Source organism: Manis pentadactyla, chromosome 10 (assembly GCF_030020395.1).
Source record: "Manis pentadactyla isolate mManPen7 chromosome 10, mManPen7.hap1, whole genome shotgun sequence".
Lineage (NCBI taxonomy): Eukaryota > Metazoa > Chordata > Mammalia > Pholidota > Manidae > Manis > Manis pentadactyla.
Window position 1 is genome coordinate 76666816 of NC_080028.1, and position 21179 is coordinate 76687994.

Genomic DNA, 21179 nt, shown 5'->3' on the forward strand with positions numbered 1-21179 from the left:
GATGTACCCATGTTGTTGCAAATGGCAGGATTTCTTTTCTTTTTATGGCAGAATAATATTCTATTGTGTATATGTGCCACCTCTTCTTTATCCATTCATCTATTGATGGACACTTAAGTTGCTTCCATAGCTTGGCTATTGTAAATAGTACAGCAATAAACATAGGGTGTATATGTCTTTTTGAGTCAGGGATTTTGTTTTCTTTGGGTAAATTCCTAGGAGTGGAATGACTAGATCAAATGGTATTTCTATTTTTAGTTTTTTGAGGAACCTCCATATTGCTTTCCACAGCAACTGAACCAATTTACATTCCCAGCAACAATGTGGGAGGGCTCCCTTCTCTCCACATCCTTGCCAGCATTTGTTCCTTGTCTTTTGGAAAGTGGCCATCCTAACTAGTGTGAGGTGAGATCTCATTGTGGTTTTAATTTGCATTTCCCTGATAATTAGTGATGTGGAGCATCTTTTTCCTGTGCCTATTGGCCATCTGTATTTCTTCTTTGGAGAAATGTCCGTTCAGGTCCTCTGCCTATTTTTTAACAGGGTTATTTGTTTTTTTGGTGTTGAGGCATTTGAGTTCTTTATGTGTTTTTTATGTTAATTCCTTGTTAGATAAATCGTTGACAGATACATGCTCCCATACTGTAGAGTGTCTTTTTGTTTTGCTGATGGTGTCCTTTGCTGTACAGAAGATTTTTAATTTGATGTAGTCCCACTTGTTCACCTTTGATTTTGTTTTCCTTGCCTGAGGAGATATGTTCAGGGAAAAGTTGCTCATTTTGTATTCAAGAGATTTTTTTCCTATGCCCTGAAATACTATATTTTATAAAAACTAAATATATGAAGAAGTTGGATACAAGATTAAAATGAATTTTTAAGGTAAAACTTGAGATTGCAAGAAAAAGTCTCAAGGCTGTGGCTGGCAGCCAGCTTGGAGAGCAAACACTTTCCATGTCCTAAGGTTTGGGTGCCTTTAGGAATACCTTGCAGGCAAAGTTAGGGAAGTGTTGAATTTGGAAAGACCCCTCCACCTCAAGAATTCTGCAAGCCTTCTGGCATTTTTCATCACACACAAACCATGCTGGGCTTGTTTTCTTGAAGTAACCTGTCAATTTTTTAAGCTCTATTTCAACACCAAAAGGCAAATATTTACACTGAAGGCACATCTTCCTAGATTCTAAAATCAGAGAATGAAGTGAAAGAAGCTTAAATAAAGCCTACTCTTTAAAACTCACTTAAATTGCCCAGAGCTGGGATGGTGTCATTTCTCAGCAAAAGCTCGTGTTTGCTCCAGCACCAGGATTATTTGCAGTTTCTCTGACTGATCACATAGGAAGTTTGCATTTACAATCACAGTGGGTCCAACCAACTCTCAATCTAGGAGAAACTCCCAAGAATCAAGGCAGACTGAGGGAAGTAAGATTCTCTCCACCACCTCAAGCTCATGCCAGAGCACATGCACATCTGTATATGTTTCTTTCACTGTTACTGTCCCTCACCCCTCATCACAAAGGTTATGGGGTTAAATTCCTGCAAGGAGCTAGTTACATGTGAAAAACAAGCTTAGCAGTGTGATTAAGAGCACAGTGTATGGATCAGACTGAGTTTGAATCCTGGCTCTGCCATTTGCTGGCTATATGTCTTCAAGCAAGTAACCTAATCTCTGTGGGTCTCAGTTTCCTCATCTACAAAATGCACATAAGAGCGGTACTCACCTCTTATGGTTGCTCTGAAGATTGAACAAGTTTGTACTTGTAAAAAATTTAGAGCATTGTGTGAAACACAATAAGTGCTATTTCAATGTTTGTTAGATTTAAAAATAATCCATTGCCTTTTCTCCATTTTTCAAATGCAATGTCAGTCTACTTATCCAAGTCATCCATGTCTGACTCCAAGCCTCATATCAGTTCCTTTGCTCTCCCCGAGGGTGGGAAAGCAGGAAGCATGACTTCTCTCTCCTTCGCAGATCAGCATCTCCAGATCACATCTGTATTAAGTCAAAGGCCCTGGACCCAATGACCATCTTCTTCACCAGTGGGACCACAGGCCTCCCCAAGATGGTGAAACACAACCATGGACTCGCCTTCCACTCCTCCTTCCCATTATGGTAGGAAACAGCACTGATGCTGAGGCGGGGCACAGATTCGGTGTAGTGTGTGTGTGTGTGTGTGTGTGTGTGTGTGTGCGCACGCACACTTGTCTGCTGGGAAGCAGCTGTAAGTAGAATTGGCTCCATCCTGTTTCTCCCGTCTGCTCTCCTTGGCTCAGACTGCCTAGAGTCTGAGGGGTGAATGCCCGGAATCCTAAGGTTCACCAGACTGATGCCTCTGAATGACAAAGGAGGCACATTGGGGTCCTGCCTGAGCAGGTGCGGAGATGTGGAGAGGCTGGGTGGGAGAGTGAGCAGCAGGCTTTCAAGCAGACCACCCAAAGGCACCCAAAGAACAAGTGGGACTACCATTGTTTCTGCCTGTGCTCCCAGGGTTCAGTGGGGAAAGACAGAAGGTTGTAACAATGTCAAATGAGGTGACAGGTCCTCTCCTCTCACCCAGTGTGGATAAAGCAAGCTTGCAGTTCTCAATCATGCTCTGTTAGCGAAAATGATAGCTGGAAACAAGCCATGGCCCCTAACCTAGAACAAACACAGAGGCTGAAGCTGTAGCCTTGAGTTAATCATTTAATCAATTTTAAACCAAACCTCTTCTACCCTCTGCTTCTCCCTCAAGTAGTAATATTCAGTCCAGACCAAATTCCACGTATTTTCTAATTTATTAACGAGATTGGTGGGGGGCAGGGAAGGCTTCTTATGAACAGTGGGCATCTGTGCTAAGGTGGGATTGAGTAGCAAAACCCTGGAGGAAGGTGGGGGAAGAAGGGAAGGGCTTTCTGTGCAGTCTGAATAGTTAAAGCAAAGACACAAAGATATAAAAAGTATCATTCATACAACTACAGAGACTTAAGTATAGCAGATGGTCAGAATGTCATGTAAGGGGTGGACTAGAGGAATTGGGAAAGTGAGCAGGGTCCAGATCATGGAGGGTCATGTGGACCTTGATGTAAAGTTTGAAGTTTATTATGAAAACAGTAAGGATGTATTGAAAAGTTTTAGCAAGGGAGACACCTGGTTAGATTTGCATTTTTGAAAAAGATCACTGTGGCTGCAAGATGAGAAATGGGTTGGAAGACGTTAAAATAAAGTTAGAAATACCAGTTAGAGGGTCTTGGAGAAACCCAAATAGTGGTTATCTCATATAACACATTTGAGATTTTAGGAGATAAAATCGACAGGATCTGCTTCCACAGGTGGGAGATAAGAAAAGGAGTCAAGGTTGATTCCCAGATTTCAGGCTTGGACAGGTTTGTGGACGTGGTGAACCATCACTGAAATATAGAAAACAGTGGGGCAGAAAAAATTCGTCCAAGGGAGGCAGGAGAGATCAGGATCTACTGGGTTTGAGGTGCCTGAGAGACACCCCAGAAGAGATGCTCAGTGGGTTCTTGGGTCTGAAGGTCAGAAGAGAGGTCCTCCTGACTGGTAACCTCCTGAGGGTGAGCCACAGTCCTAGGAGAAATGGGATGAGGGAGTGTGGATGGCTTATCAAAGCCTCTCTCCTCTAACATAAAACCTCCCCAAAGCCACTGTCGGCTAATGGACAGGTGTGTTTTCTCAAGACATTATAGTGCTCAGAGGTCCCTCAGAAGAGCATTAGGGAGAGAAATGAGAAGCCTCCTACACTCCCTCTTCCAATTATTGCTTTTGGCTAATTGTTTGCAGTCCATTGCCAAGATGGGGTATTAATTAGGCCTGCCTCTCTCTCTCTCTTCCCATCACAAATGACAGAAAGCCAATCAAAACCTCTGTGAGCCAAAGAGCGAGGAAGGGATCATGAAGCAGGGCGCTCCAGGGTTCGTCTATGGACAGAGCTGGAGAGCTTCTGGGTTGGGCTTTCATCTCTCCATCTATTAGCTTTCTTTCTGCTCTATTTTCGTGCTCTTCTCAGAAAGGCTCACCCTTTATTATCCCAAAATAGCTGCCAGCATCACCCTGGACTATCTCAGTAACAGATTCAAATCCAGAACAAGAGCAACAGACTTTGTCCAATATCCCCAGCCTTAAGGATCGTTATAATTGAGCCAGTTAGAGTCGAACATGACCAGGAAATATGACTTCACGTACTTTTGAAACCTGGGGAAGGGATGGATCTGGAGCCCCATGCAAACCCCATGAACTGAGAGGGACAGGAAAGCCAGAGTCCCCAGCCCTGATCACTTCTTCCCGTGCTGACATAACTGAGGCCACTGTGTTTTGGAGTTAGCAGGAAATTGCTGCAGCTGAAGACGTCTGATACCATGTGGTGCATGGCAGACCCCGGCTGCATTCTGGCTATCTTGGGGTGCCTGTTTGAACCGTGGACAGCAGGGGCTACAGTCTTCATCCATCGTCTGCCCCAGTTTGACCCCAAGGTCATTGTAGAGGTAAGAAGACTACCTTTCCAATATCAACAAACTCCCAGAAGTAACACAAAAGCTGGACCCTGCTGAGAAATATTTTATTTAGCCAAGAAGCCCGTTAGCATAATAAAACCCTGGTTCTGGGTTTCTCAAAATGTGAAGCACTGAATCAGTGGTTGTGTCAGAATCATATCAAGATGTAACCTTGAAGAAAATGTATATTCCAAGCCCTTCTCCAGATCTATGGTTCAGACTCTGGGAACTTGGGACCTGGGATAGATTTTGAGAAATGAAAGCAACCAGAACTAGCTCAGGTCTTCTGGATTCTTGATCCTGGCTCTGCTAGGGCCAGGTAGCTGGTGTGTGTGTGTGTGTGCAGGCGCATGTGTGCCTGCTTGTGTGTGTTGTTACTCAATTTAATAAGTGTTTAAATAAAAACAGAGCCCTTGGAATATGATGAATCTACTTTCTTATCCACATTTGACATTTATTACTGGCTTATTTGCCACTCTGGACCTCAGTTTCCTTATCTGTAAAATGGGAATTTTAATTGTTACTACCAGAAAACCATTGGCAATACTGATGTGATAGTGTGCAGACTGCTTAGCTCTGGGGCTGGCACATGGCAAACACTCAATAAGGGGTAGAGATTGCTGCTAAATGGCTACATCGTGATGATCAATGAAGTCACCTGCATGGACTCCTTCCCCTGAAAAGTCTCCTTGCGTCTTCTCCACTGACACCCTTGCTTTCCATCTCAGAGGCAGACCTGCCCGTCCACCTGTCAAAGTCCAGCCCTCTCCCCACAACTGCTGTTGTCCCTGCCTTTCTGTTTGGAGCTCCACACTATTAATTCTTAATCCATTAAACCTTCTCTCCTGTATTTTCAACCTCTTGCTTTGCATGAGCTCTACTTCCTCAGACCACAGACATATTCAAAGGTCCCCATCCTGAAAATGCCTGCCCTTCACCCTGTACCCCTGGGCCAACACTGTCTTTCCTCCCTTAATGTCAAACTTCTCCTTAGAATGTTCTCTGCTTGCTGTGGCCTCTTCCTCTTCACCCAGCCTACCTGAGCACTGCCCCTCCAAGGGCCTGCCCTGACCTCTCCTCTCCCCTCTTAAGCATCCCCCTTCTCTTCCATTTCACCAGCAGGTGCATCAGCTCAGGAGGCTCTCAAAGCTGGACCTGGGCTGTGCTCTCCGCCAATTCCCTCTCGTGTCTCTGCCCTTGGTCTCCAGTCCCTGCGATCAGGCACCTCAGCTGCACTTCCCGTGTCCCGTCCATCCCCAGATCCATACCTGCCTCTCCATCAGAGTTCACTGCCAGTCCCTGAGGCTTAAACTTGAAAAAAACAACACTGAATCCACCTTTCCCTCCACCGCCAGGTCTAATTCCCCCCCCCTACTGTGTGGGGTGTCCCAAATTATTATTTTGACTTATTTTCCACTTACTACTTCTGTGAATTTTTAATAATAAAATGTTTAATGCATCTAGTTAAGTTCCTCTTATCAAAGATGGGAGATACTGACTAAAACCAGGAGTGCTAAATTAAAAATTTACTATTCAGATCCACAAACCTTTCCCTCCACTTCCTCTGCCCAGACGGGCTGCAGAACCTCCCACTCCCCGCTCTGCACGCCTACCAAAAGCTGCACCTCCTCTGAAAAATCACCAAGATGAGTCATAAATCACAACTTACACAACAATAGCCAGAACCAATAGTTGGTTACTCAGCACCAGGCTCCGGGCAAGACCCGCGACGGCTGCTGTCTCTTCCGTATGAAGCAGCGCTCCGCTCCTACGACCGCCGGACACCACCCCACGCAGCTCGGTGTTCTCCGTGAGAGTACAGGGAGGAGGACTCTGGTCCAGCCTGTCATGGTGCTGGAGGAGAAGAGGAGAGGCTGAGCCTGACCAGGGTCTGCAGCAGGAACGGGAAGGACACCAGGGGTCTCGCGAGGCAGACCCTGGTGGCCTCTCTGCTTTCCTCTGTAGACCTGCTCCCTCCTCGTTGGCAGGCCAGCTTGGCAACGGCAGCCTTCCAGGGGTGTCGTCCCTCCCTCCAGATGACCAGGCCGGACTGACAGGAAGCTGAGTGGCTCAGCTTAAGTCCGTCACCAGTCACCAACCCCATGCTCCATGCCCAAATTTTTAGAAGAGGATAAGAATGTGAGATACTGTAGAAGTCCAAGCCAGAGGTTAGAAGGTGACTAGGCTCGGAAAGGGTGGGAGTGAGAGAGGAGGCAGACCCCTAAATGCCCAGTGCTACGTGGAAGATAGGGACATTCCCGTTTTACAGATGAGGAAACAAAGTTGCAGAGAAGCTAAGTAGCAGGGTTGGGATTCAGGCAGGCAGACCCCAGGCCCACAGTCTCTTCTCTTTGGTGTTCTTTGCTCTCCTGGCATCACCTCCCCTGGTTGGAAACTCAGAGACTCCCACCTCTGGCTAAACAGTGGTGAACACCGGCCATTTGAGACCCTAAATAATCTGGCTCCTACTAACCCCCAGATTCCTAAATTTACTTCTTGCTCCTCTCCTATGTGTCTAAATAAATCATATTATTTCACTTAAAATTTCTATGACTTTGCCCCTGCTGTTCCTTCTGTCGTCAAGAGCCATCTCCATTCCTCTGCCTGCAGACCTGTAGCCTTTTGTTAAATACCCCAACTAAATGCCACCTGACCTAGTAAAGCCCCTGGATCACCCATTCAGGAGAATTATTTCCTCTGCTATGTTCTCACAGAACTTCTTTCAGATTTCTCTCAAGACAGCCACCGTTTCTGCCTTATCACCTGATTCCTATTTTACCTCCTCCATCAGTACCTACTCTCCTAAGAGTTGGGGCTTTATCTTACTCTCCTTCCCTTCCCCCAACAGTATCTGACCCACACCGTGTACAAAATCCAGGCTCAATATAGGTGCATTGAAAGAACTAACAAATGAATAATCGTGCTCTCCTGAAGGGGAGATCAGAATTAATATGCCAATAAGTGGGTAATATTTTTCATCTTAACTATAAAAATAAAATAAAATGCCTTCTTTTCCCACTTTGTAGACATTGGTCAAATACCCCATCACCCAAATCCTTGCTGCGCCAGCTGTATTTCGATCGATTCTGAAGCAGAATTTCACCAGGTATATAAGTGGCTGTGGCTGCTAATGACTATCTTTGGGTAGGATTTTAAGGAATCTGATGCACCGTGGTCTGACTGTTTTCAGCTGTTTCTTTGAGGGTTGTGTGTGTTGGGTGTCGGGGGCAGGGGTGGGGGTTAAATGTGTGTTGGTGGTGATAATTATAAACTAGTCTAATTAGTTTATTAAAGGAGGACTGAGAGATATGAATGAAACACTCCATGAGCCTTGCATCATTGAGGGTTTAATTTTTTAACAATTTTATTGTGAAAGAACATGCAGAAAAATATGTAAGACATAAATTTACAGATTGATGAATTGTTAAAAATAAAATCCCTGTGTTACCACTCACCCAAGTCATAAAAACAGGACATTTCCAGCGCCCCAGGGACCTCTTCATGCCTCTACCTTCCCCTAAAGGAATCTGCTATCTTGGCTTTCATGATGTTCCTCATTTTCCCTTATAGTTTATTTCCTAAGGAAATATCCCTAAACAAACAATTCTGTTTTATTTGCTCTTGAACTTCATGTGCGCAACCATACATTATTCTGTAATATCTGGCCATTTTTCAACATTGTGTTTCCAAGGAGTGTCTGTTTTGCTACATATTGTTGTGGTTCATTTTTGCTGCTATACAATATATCCCATTTTATGAAAATACCACATGTTTTATCAGTTCTACCATTAAGGCACTCTTGGGTAATTTTCATTTTGGGCTATAGCTGCACGAATTCTTGCAAAGGTAAGGATATAAGCATGCATTACTGTAGTGTTTTTCTGTGAAAGGAATCACAAAGTCACATTGCCAGTGCATCCTGCCACCCTATTTTCCAAAGAATTGAACCAATTTATGCATGCACTGGCAGGGCAGGAGAATGCCTATTGTTCTACAACCTTGGCTATATGTGTTATTGTCAGAGTTTTTAATATTTGTAACCTGATACATGCCAAGTGTTATCTCACTATAGTTTTATTTTTGCATTTCCCTGTGTTTGCAGGTTAATTTTTAGCTAAACTGAAATCTGCTCTTTGCAACATATGGGCATTTGTTTATCTTTTAGAGCCTCTGAGATTGAAATGGCTATTTCAAAAGTCAGAGCTAACATGTGTTACACTGAACAATTAAAATATCAAGGATTTCAATGACTACCATTCCGAACTAACTTAAATAACAACTTGATTTTGTTCATGAAGCTTCATTCTCAGTGGATTTCCATCTCCAGTTCAAAGCTCTAAACACAGCATGTTTTGCAGTATTCCTCATCCAGTAAAAGTCCAACCAGAGCATAGCTAATGACTCTGTCAGAGACTTCGTCCACTTTACTTAATTTGGAAAATTTCCAGAAAAAGTAGGAAGATGCCCTCAATAAAACCAGTCCTCCTGCCCATCAGCCCTGACCCTGCATATAACAGGTGAGGGTGATGGAGGTGGACAGGGGAACCAGGGGTCTGCTGCCTCCTGCCCCCTACAAAACTGGCCCAGCTCAGCCCTATGCCAGCTGGTACTCAGACCTCAATCACTTCTCCCCATTTCCTTCAGGGAATCCATCATTATTTTGTGTTTGCTTTTATGCATGGGAACGTTATTTATGGAAAATTTCATGGAAAAAATGGAGGAGAGGATTTTCATCACACAGCGCACCAAGTACACAGGACTTTGCTACAAATGTTTACAGACTTTTCTGTTCTCTCTGAAATTCTTTCTCTCAGGCCTGTAAAATGTGACCCTCCTCCTCTTTTTCCCTAGACTCAGCCCAGTCGTCCTTGATGACCTGAGCAACTGATCTCCAATCTTTAACTTGCATTCTTCACTCAGAAATACAGAATACAAAATATGAACAAAAGCCCTTTAGTATGAACCCCTTTGTCCATGGGAGGCCTGTCCTGGGGGTCTTATCCCTCACCCCTCTTATGGTTTATATAAATATCCCTCTTGGCCACATAGAATGCCTCCCTAAGACAAGATCTGATCAACACATCTTTACCCTCCGATTATAACCACTTCCAAATTTAATCTGATTCTCCCTGATTTAACCCATTAGCATCACCACAACCACCCACCCCCTACCAGAGAAGCTAACAGGCACTACCAGGAAGGAAATGGCTTTCACTTGCTCTTGACCACCAGTAAATTGCCCAGAAGGTGAGCCAGAAAGGAAAGCAGAAGGAGAGATTGTCCATATGATAAGGCTGTGAGCCCATAATACCCCGGGCCTGAGGAAGGGCATGCAAGGCCTGACCTGAGGCTCTGCTGCCCCCTGGCCTGCCCTCACCCTCAGGTTCCCTGCCCTGGAGCACTGCTGTACCGGTGGGGAGGCCCTGCTGCCTGAGGAACAAGAGCAATGGAAAAGGCAGACAGGCCTTCTGCTCCACAAGGCCTATGGACAGACAGAAACGGTAGGTAGACGGTTCCTTCTGGGCCAATCAGGACATGCTCAGCCCCAGGCCCAGCAGATAAGCTGCACCATGCCATGGGTTGCCAGAGGCCCACTGTGCTCAGAGCATGGCTTGAAGACAATGGGAGGCTCCAGGGTTCTAGGCTGATCTTCTTCAGATCAATTGGCTTAAAGACCATTCACACTGAGACAAAAACTTTAAAAGGAGTCTAAGGACATGGTTCCACAGTCCCTGTGATCTCAGTCAAGGGCACCCAGGGCTATGTGGGAAAGAAAGTTCTCTCCAGCAACATGGAGGCCATCACCCCAAGTCCTGCCCACTTCATTGTCCCTTCCCATGGCAGCAGCCACAGGGGGCCACTAGGACCTGGCCTCAGAAGATGGATTCTGGCTGTTCATGAGGACAGCATGCAGGTTGGATTGTGGGACACTAGCAGGAGGGGAGCAGGGAGCAGATACTTTCTGTATACACACACACACACACACACACACATTGTGATCCTAAAGGTGTCACTGAACAGCCATGTGGCAGGGCACACAGAGTATCATGCATGCCTTGAACCATGAAACCTTGATCAGTGGTAGTGTGGACTTCCAACCCATGCTCAACCCAGTTTGGATGCTGAGCAGAGCCACTTTCTCCAACCTTCCTGTTATCTTTGTAGCTGACAGTGGATGACTGCCATCGCAGGAGCTGTAGCAAAATGCGTAATTTAGTTCTTATCCGCATACTTGCCTGATAACTTTTTTTGTAAAAGATAAATAATTAAATGATTAGTTTATTGGTCTGCTTCCAGGCCTGAAAGATGTTAAGACTCCAGGACTGTCTCTGAATGGCCAGACCAGGAGGACAGTGGGATGAGAATTATACCCTGCGTACCAGTCCATTTGCATTAAATTTTGCACTGACAAATGCCTCCTTTATTTTATGCTCAATTGGTGTTTTATTTCTCAAAGCACTTTAACATCTATTCATCTGTGCAACATCTTCCATGTTTGTTAAAAGGACTCATGACCTTCCCGTGGCAAATGGACACATGCCTGGCATGCAGTGGGCACTCTATCCCCTACAGTACATACGCACAGTGCCAGGCTCACTCCTTTGCTACTTTTTCAGCCCCTCCCACTGGCCTCTGCAGCCCCAACAGCTTGCACAGGCCCAGCCATGCCCCTGCAGTGAATGTCCACTGAGCACGGTTGGGTCAGTGCCTTGAGTCTAGAAGCCCAGGATTCTAGCTCCCCCAGGAGGACTCATTGAGCTGCATCAGATGGATCTGTGGGCGAGGATGCATGTATGACTCCTGCTGCTTTCTGGTCAGCTTGGCCAGCCCAGCTCTCTTTCTTTTGTGAACAGGGAATAACCTGTGGCAATTTCCGAGGAATGAAGCTCAAACCGGGTTCCCTGGGGAAAAGCATCCCACCCTATGATGTCCAGGTCTGGTCCTAAAGGCACTGACAGGGAGCAGTTAAGTGGTCAGCTGGGATGGGACCCCTGTGTGACACCAAGTGACAACTGGCTGTGTTCCCCTGCCCTGGCTGTCACCCTACCACCTCTCCTCCTGGTTTCCCTCTGATTTCCTGGGGAGGTTTCAGTTGCTGTGTCCTGGGTGTGGTGCAGCTCAGCGTGACAGCCAGAGGCCTCACACACAATGGGCAGGAAAGTAGCACCTGGAGGGGACCCTGGCAGCCATTGCCACCAGATGGTGCTTTTACTTTTTCCTGATCCATATTTTCTAGCTGAAGACACATTTGCCATGTGTATGTGTCCACAGATTTCACCATTTCCTGATTTCAAAGACTTTTGACAGTTTTATTCTACTTTCTGACAGGGCTGTGTGACAAGATTAAGTCAGGCACTGTTTGGGTGGGGCGGGGCGGTTGGGGTCACCCTGAGGTGGGATTCACAGGCCTCTTGCTCCAGATCATCGACGAGAAGGGCAACATCCTGCCACCCAACACGGAAGGCAACATTGGCATCAGGATCAAGCCCGCGAGGCCCATAGGCCTCTTCATGTGCTACGAGGTGAGGGCACCCCATCTACTCCCTTCTGGGCCCCAGGAATCCCAGCAGGGTGCTGTGTAAGCAAAGAGGCAAAGAGGGAGTGGGCTCACCTCTGCATCCTGGGACTTCACATCTCCCTTTATTCGGTCCAATACAATGAAGCCTGTTTTAATATCAAACAAAGCTCAGAATGTGTCCACACATCCCTTCCTGTCTTAAGAGACTGATTCATGGGGTAGAAAAGAGCCTGGTTCAGAACCTCCAAACCTGGGTTCCAATGATCTCCTATGGTTAAGAATGTAAGGTTAGACTGGTTTCAAAGCCTACCATCCCACTTACCAACAGGGTGTGAACAAATCTATCACCTTGCTGAGCCTCCTGGGGGCACCATTATTCCCACTTTACAGAGGAGGAAACTATAAATTGGAAGCATTTTGTCTTTCCAATGTCAAAGAAATGGTAAGCCCAAGATTCAAACCCATGTTTACTGGGCCTTAAACTCTAAATGAGAAATCCAGGGTTTACAGAAAACTCTAATAACCTATAAGGAAACCTGAAACTCTTGATCAGACAAATCCTAATCCTCCCAGATTAGCAGTGGTCACTAAAAGGAAATTCTCAGCTTCCGAGACTGGCCATGGAAGGATGGACAGGCCTTGAATTGATATCAGATTCCATCTCCTTAATCCAAAGCAGCAGCCATTGGAGGTGATCTTGCCTTCCCTGTGTGGCCTCAAAGGGGCACCACACCTCTTGTGATACTACTAACCAAAAGCAAACATACAGCTTGAGCCTGAATCATCAGTAGTGCAGTTTTAAGCTTGGATAACAGAAAATAAACACAGAGTAACATGTATATGGATCACGGGTACTCAACCCTGCCTGCACATTAGAATCATCTGAGCAGATTTTTTTAAAAATATTAATGCTGGGATCCAACCACAGAGAATCTGGTTAAATTGAACTGCAGTGGTCCAAAGAAATGACTTTTTTTTATTGTTCAAGACATATTTAATTTTGCATTAAATCAGGGCCAGCACCTATTTTTCCCATTTCATGTGCTCTCATAACAGTATGTTATTCCTCCTCCATTGAGTTTTGCTTGTTTTTTCTTTTCTTTTTATTGAGGTAAAATATATATAGCATAAAATATACCCTTTTTGACATTTTTGAGGATACAATCCAGTGGCATTGAGAAAATTCACAATATTGTGCAACCATCACCTCTATGCATCTGCAGAGAATTTTCACAACCCCAAAGAGAATTTTACCATTGAACAATATTCCCCAGCCACCAGCATCTTGGGGACCTGGGGCTCACCCACAGCATGAAATACTGTTCAACAATAAATAGACTCAAAGTACTGGTGAACAAAACAACCTGCACAAATCTGCAGAGAATTATACTGAAACAATTCTTATGAAGCCAGTCCCAAAGGTTAACCAAGAAGATGCCATTTATGTAATATTCTTAAAATGACAATATTATTTTTTAAATGTGGATTAGTCACTCCCAAGGGTTAGGGATGTGGAGGGATGAGGGAAGAGAAGAGAAAGCCGGTGGGTGTAGATATCACAGTGCAACAAGAAAAATCCTTGTGATGATGACACTGTTCTGTGTCTTGACTGTGGTAATGGATACATGAGTCCACACATATGATAAAATTGCATTGGACTAATACACTCCACACACAAAAATGAGTACAAGTAAAAAATGAGGAACATATGAGTGAGATTGGTGGATGGAAGCAATGTCAATAATCTGGTTGTGATACTGAACAATATAGTTTTACAACATGTTGCCACTGGGGGAAACTGTGAAATAGGATCTCTCTTGTTATTTCTTACAACTGTATGTGAATCTACAATTAGCATAAAATAAACGTTTAATTTAAAATTTACCAGCTGCATAGGCTTTATGTAAGGATCAGACAAGGTAACATTTTGAGAATAAAATTCATTCAGCAAACTTTTATTGACACCTCCCATCTGTCCAGGCACTGTGCAAATGCTGAGCTTAGAGCAGTGCATTAAATTAAAAGGGCTCTTTTCTCGAGTGCAAACTTTATTCAACTGGGGTGCCACCCAAAAATTTGTTGTTAGTTATTTTGACTTTCCTTAAAACTGGCTTAATATTGTCTACTAAGTAACTAGTAGCATAGATAGAAAATAGACTCAGAGAGATTGCAAAACTAGCATAGGTGCCAGGTAGAGTCATCAACAGAATTTGAAGCCAAATCTGAGCTCCAGTTTGTGGCTTATCATCTCTAAACTCATTACCTTCAGAAAAAGGGTGCTGTTCTCTTTGCAGGATAACCCAGAGAAGACAACTGAAGTGGAGTGTGGGGACTTTTACAATACTGGGGACAGAGCAACAATGGATGCAGAGGGCTACATCTGGTTCATGGGGAGGAATGACGATGTCATCAATGCCTCTGGGTAGGTGTGGCTGACCCTGAGCCAGGAGGTATCACCTTCCATGGGATCCCTGATGGTTCCTAGCTTGCCCAGAAATTCTTCTGTGCATGGGTGATGGGACCCTCAGCCTAACTCTGAACAGAGCTATGTCTATGGTGCCATGGCTTAGGGGTATCTGTACAAACTGCATCCAGAAGAATCCATCAAACTAAAGTTTCAAGAAGGTCTGGAAGGAACCATAATTAGACATTATACAGTTAAGGGGATCTGGAAGGAAGACTTTACTTTGGTCCCTAGTGGTTGAGCAAACTTACTCTGCATTTGTGCTCCTCGCATGGGACACAATAGGTCACAGAAATAAATTAATAAATACTACTAACTACTAACCATTTTGGGTACTTACTATGTGAAAGTCCTCTCAGTAGTGCTTTATAGAACCCACTTCTCAATGCTAGTAGGTAGACATGATGTCACTATGCCCATTTTACAGATGAGGAAACTGAGTCACTGACCAGTGGAGAAAGTTGCCTAAAGTTTCAGAGATAGTACAGGTTGTAGCCCAGAGCTGAACCAATTAGTCTGGCTCTGAGTCCATTGTCCCTAAGCCTCATATGACTTAGAAAGAACAATAAGGACATATTACACTAGAGTGACAAGTCTTTTTTAATCTATTTTAGAGAAATTGAGTTTCTTATCATTTTCAAGTTCTCTAAAAAGGCTGATATAGTGGGGAATAAGCTGCAGTGGATATGGATGAATGTTTATGATTAAATTTGGGGCCTCCAAGAGGTCTCATGCTGTGGGAAGCTGGGAGCCATGCCTTAGAGCACTGGGAGGAAAAAAAGCACTGGCCATCCTCCCTCCCAGGGACAGTGAGGTGAGCAGTTCTGGGGAGCATCTGAGACTTGCATTTCTTGGCATGAGTGCCCAAGTCTTCATGTTTTGGTCCTACTATACAACCTTTGCACAGCATGTGACAGTTACACTTGGTGGGAAGGTAAGATGTGACCCTTTAAAACTGAGATGCAAAATCCTGGGTAACCCCAGATGTGGCACCTACTCAGAGACCAAGAAGAACCCATCGATCCTCCAGGTACTGCATTGGGCCGGCAGAAGTGGAGAATGCCTTGGCTGAACATCCAGCAGTGGCTGAGTCAGCTGTGGTGAGCAGCCCGGACCCGATTCGAGGAGAGGTGAGGAGGATGTGGAGGTCATTGTCTCTGTGGGTGGGCACTGGGAAGGCAGGTGCAAAGGAAACTTCCAGGCCATATGTTCCCAGCCTTAGGCCACCTGTGGAGGGAGGGCACAGTCGGTTGACATTTTCACTTACTGTGTATGGCCACAGGGGGTCTGTGTTCTCATCTGTGACTGAAAATGACTATAAATGACACATAGTACGTGATGAACCCTTACTATGTGCTAGCTCATTTACCCCTCTCACAACAACAGAATGAATTAAGGACTCTCATAGCCTTTTACACATAAGTAACCAGAAGTCTAAAGGGCTTAAATAACTTACCTGGATCACAGTCCTGGAACCAGAATGGGAATCTAAGGAATCTGGTTCCAGAGCATGCATTCACAGATTCAGCAAGTGTTTGTTGAGCACCCACTGTGTACAAGCCACTGTGCAGTTGAAATGGCAACATAAATAATAAGTTAAAATAATAAATTACCAACACTCATTAAATGCCCTCAGGACTCTGCCTACTACAATAATTATAAACATGACAATGATAATGATAATGATAAAATATGACAGTGATGAGTTTAAAAGTAAATTTAAACTGAGAAGGGGCAGCGTGAGAAGTGAAGTAGAAATCTCCTCCCAAAACCACATATAACATAATAACATAGCAAATATAACTAATCCTGAAAGTGTGACAAGAAAGAAACTGCAACAGATGGCTTATATCTGGGGAAAAGAGAGGACTTCATGGAAAAGGGTAAAGTAGCAAAGCTGCAAGCTGGCCCCACACCAGCTCACCAGTGGGAGGAAGAGAAATGGAGTGGGGAGAGAGTAGAAGCCCAGGACTGCTAAATCCCCAACCCTGGAGATCTTCTCTGGGAGCACAAACCCACATTGCCTGGTGCTCTGGAGATTAGAAGGATTGGAAAGCAGGGACAGGTGGAAAACTCGGAGAGACTGAGATTCCAGCCACTTGTGGAGAACAGGTACCCACAACTGGCTGCTCCAGGACAAAAGAAAGGTGGGCACTTTGAAAGACTTCCTAACAGTGAGAAGGCTGCAAAAGGGGCAAGGATTACACAGAGCTTTTTGCTCAGGAGAAAGTACAGGTGGACAAAATCATCCTGCTCACTCAGCCCAGCAGGTTGAGAACTTTCAGGACCTTCATGCACTCCATCCCCCTGGCTAGCAATGCAGCCCCGAGGTGTCACACTGAGATACACAGCCTGTTGCTTCTTCCTCCTGGCTGGAGCTTGCTTGCAAACCTGCTGCCTCCACCATTGCATCAGGCCAGCCAGTGGGCAACCCTGCTTATGGAAGCTACAGGGGTGTAACACATAGGCTGCTCCCTGCACCTTGAGCCCACTGGCCTTGACAATGGAGGCAGGCACTGTGGCTGGGAAGCAGGAAAGAGCTCTGTCCTCCTAGCAGGCAGTGCCGCTTGCCTGTGATACCCACCATTGCTTCAGGAGCTGGGCAGCTCCAGAGAGTAGAGCTCCTGGGCACTAGAGGATGCTACCTACACAAAGTTATCATTCCATAGTTTTCAACTAGGAATGAAACATCCAAACATCCTTGTTCAACCCAAATTCCCTCAAACACCAGAAAGAGGGCTCAGTGAAGCTGAAATCACCAATCTTCCTGATAAAATTTCAAAATAAAAATCATAAACATGCTCACAGAGCTACAGAAAAATATTCAAGATCTTAGGGATGACTTCAAGAAAGAGAGAAAGACTGAAAATACAGTATCTAAAGTGAAACATACAATGGAGGGATTTAAAAGCAGATTAGAAGAGAAAAAAAGATTAGAGGAAATGGTAAATGGAATAGAAATTAGAGAACAGTAATACAAAGAGGCTGAGGCACAGGGAGAAAAAAGGATCCCTAGGAATGAAAGAATAACAAGAGAGCTCTGTGACCAATCCAAACAGAACAATATTCACATTATAGGGGTACCAGAAGAAGAAGAGAAAGAAAAAGGGATAGAAGGTGTCTTTGAGGAAATAATTGCTGAAAACTTCCCCCATCTGGGGAAGGAAATAGTCTCTTAGGCCATGGAAGTGAACAGACCTCCCAACACAAGGGACCCAAGGAAGACAATACCAAGACATATAATAATTAAAGTTGCAAAGATCAAGGACAAGGACAGAGTATTAAAAGTAGCTAGAGAGAAAAAGATAATCTACAAAGGAAAACCTATCAGGCTGTCATCAAACTTCTCAGCAGAAACCTTACAGCCAGAAGGGAGTGGCATAATCTATTTAATGCAATGAAACAGAAGGGCCTTGAACCAAGAGTACTCCACCCAGAAAGACTATCATTTAAATTTGAAGCAGGGATTAAACAACTTCCCGGAAAGCAAAAGTTGAGAGAATTTACCTCCCACAAACAGTCTCTGCAGTGTATTTTTAAAGGATTGCTCTATATGGTAGCGCTCCTAAAGTTAAATTACTGTCACCAGAGGGGATAAAACCACAGTAAAGGAAGTAGACTAATTAATTACTAACCAAATGCAAAATTAAATCAGCTACCCACAAAGTCAGTCAAGGGATATACAAAGAATACAGAACATGACACCTAACATGTAAAGAGTGGAGGAGGAAGAAAGGGAGAAAAAAAACTCTTTAGATTGTGTTTGTAATAATGTAATATGCAAGTTAAGTTAGAGTGTTAGATAGTAAGGAAGCTGCCCTTGAACATTTGGTAACCATGAATCCAAAGCCTGCAATGGCAATAAGTACATATGTATCAATAACACTCTAAATGTAAATGGACTGAATACACCAGTCAAAAGACATCGATTTACAGAATGGATAAAAAAGCAAGACCCATTTATATGCTGCCTACAAGAGACTCACTTCAAACCCAGAGACACACACAGACTAAAAGTGAAGGGACTGGAAAGAATATTTCATGTAAACAACATGAAGAAAAAACCAGGAGTTGCAATACCTGTATCAGATAAAATAGACTTCAAAACAAAGAAAGTAACAAGAGACAAAGTAGGACATTATATAATGATAAAGGGGTCAGTCCAAAGAGAATATATAACCACTATAAATATCTATGCACTCAACGTAGGAGCACCCATATATGTGAAAACAATACTAACAGAATTAAAGGGGGAAATAGGATGCAATGCATTCATTTTAGGAAACTTCAACACTCCACTCACTCCAAAGGACAGATCAACCAGACAGAAAATAAGTAAGGAGACAGAGGCACTGAACACATTAGAACAGATGGACCTCACAGACATCTACAGAACACTCCATCCAAAAGGAACAGGATACATATTCTTCTCAAGTACACATGGAACATTTTCCAGAATAGATCACATAGTAGGCCACAAAAAGAGCCTTGGTTAATTCAAAAAGATTGAAATTGTACCAACCAACTTCTCAGACCATAAAAGTATGAAACTATAAATAAATTGTGCAAAAGAAAACAAAAAGCCCACAAACACATGGAGGCTTAACAACATGCTCCTAAATAATCAATGGATCACTACCTAATAAAAACAAAGATCCAGGAAAATATGGAGACAAATGAAAACAACAGCTCAACACTGCAAAATTTGTGGGATGCAGCAAAGACACTTCTAGGAGGAAAGTACATACCAATACAGGCCTATCTCAAGAAAGAATAACAATCCCAAATAAACAGTCTAAACTCACAATTAATGAAACTAGAAAAAGAACAAATGAGGCCCAAAGTCAGTAGAAGGAGGGACATAATCAAGATCAGAGAAGAAAAAAATAAAATTGAGAAGAATAAAATAGAATTAATGAAACTAGGAGCTGGTTCATTGAGAAAATAAACAAAATAGATAAAACGTTACCCAGATTTACCAAGAAAAAAGAGAGTCTGCACACATAAAAAGAATCAGAAATGAGAAAAGAAAAATCACTACAGACACCACAGAAATACAAAGAATTATTAGAGAATACTATGAAAAATTATATGGTAACAAATTAGACAATCCAGAAGAAATTGACAACTTTCTAGAAAAATATAACCTTCCAGAATGACCCAGGAAGAAACAGAAAATCTGAACAGACCAATTACCAGTAATGAAATTGAATTGGTAATAAAAAAACTAGCCAGGAAGAAAACCCCAATGCAGACACCAACTCCACAAATCAGCTGAAACTGAGAAGAGTGGATGAGATCAAGGGAAACACAGAGAAAGATATAAGAAAGACATGGAAACCAATCTTGGGATCAGGAGGTCCACAGACCACTGGTGGTGGACAAGTGATGCAGTTTTATTTCTGAGCACAGCTTATATATACAGGTTCATAATGATGTCACTTCCAGACTGATCTCATATCTAGTGTTGTCACTCCGGCTTCTGGTGATCTCACTGTCTGGTGTCTGGATCTGGTGATATCACTTTCAGGGTAACATCACTTCTGGGGTGATATTGTGTCTGGTCCTACACAGCCCTAGACCAGATGGCTTCACTGCTGAATTTTATCAAATACTTAGAGAAGACCTAATACCCATCCTCCTTAAAGTTTTCCAAAAAGTAAAGAAGACAGAATACTTCCAAACTCATTCTGTGAAGCCAGCATCACTCTAATACCAAAACTAGGCAAAGACAACACAAAAAAAGAAAATTACAGACCAATATCTCTTATGAATATAGATGCAAAAATACTCAACAAAATATTAGCGAACCAAATTCAAAAATATGTCAAAAAGATCATACATCATGATGAAGTGGGATTTATTCCAGGGATGCAAGGATGATATAATATTTAAAAATCCATCAACATCATACACCACATCAACAAAAGAAGGATAAAAACCACATGATCATCTCCATAGATGCTGAAAAAGCATTTGACAAAATTCAACATCTATTCATAACAAAAACTATCAACAAAATGGGCATAGAGAGCAAGTACTTCAACATAATAAAGGCCATATATGACAAACCCACAGCCAACATCATACTTAACAGCAAGAAGGTGAAAGCTTTTCCTCTAAGATCAGGAGCAAGACAAGGATGCCCACTCTCCCACTTCTATTCAACATAGTACTGCAAGTCCTAGCCACAGCAATCAAACAACACAAAGAAATAAAAGGCTGCTACGCTGATGGACAGTGACTATAATGGGGTATGTGGTGGGAACTTGATGATGGGGGGAGTCTAGTAACCATAATGTTGCTCATGTAATTGTAGATTAATGATATCAAAATAATAAATAAATAAATAAGACATAAAAGGCATCCAGATTGGTAAGGAAGAAGTTAAACTGTAATTGCAGATGACATGATATTTTATATTAAAAACTCCTAAAGAATCCACCCCAAAACTACTAGAACTAATAGCTGAATTCAGCAAAGCTCAGGATACAAAATTAGTACACAGCAATCTGTGGCATTCCTACATACTAATGATGAACTAGCTAAAGATAAATCAGAAAATCAGTTCCATTCACAAATGTATCAAAAAGAATGAAATACCTAGGAATAAACCTAACCAAGAGGTGAAAGACCTATACCCTGAAAACTACAAGACACTCATGAGAGAAATTAAAGAAGACACCAATAAATGGAAATACATCTCATGGT

The 21179-nt window shown here is 43.3% G+C and overlaps 1 protein-coding gene across 1 annotated transcript in view; it reads left to right on the forward strand.

Annotated features, from left to right (window-relative positions):
* LOC118919498 (acyl-coenzyme A synthetase ACSM1, mitochondrial-like) overlaps positions 1-21179 on the forward strand; it is a 35611-nt gene that overhangs the window by 11174 nt on the left and 3258 nt on the right. The window contains exons 4-11 of the mRNA XM_057487011.1: positions 1967-2107; positions 4317-4476; positions 7512-7591; positions 9869-9986; positions 11340-11420; positions 11907-12008; positions 14299-14426; positions 15499-15598. Of these exons, the coding sequence (XP_057342994.1) occupies positions 1967-2107; positions 4317-4476; positions 7512-7591; positions 9869-9986; positions 11340-11420; positions 11907-12008; positions 14299-14426; positions 15499-15598 (910 nt within the window). The remainder of the gene's footprint in view (positions 1-1966; positions 2108-4316; positions 4477-7511; positions 7592-9868; positions 9987-11339; positions 11421-11906; positions 12009-14298; positions 14427-15498; positions 15599-21179) is intronic.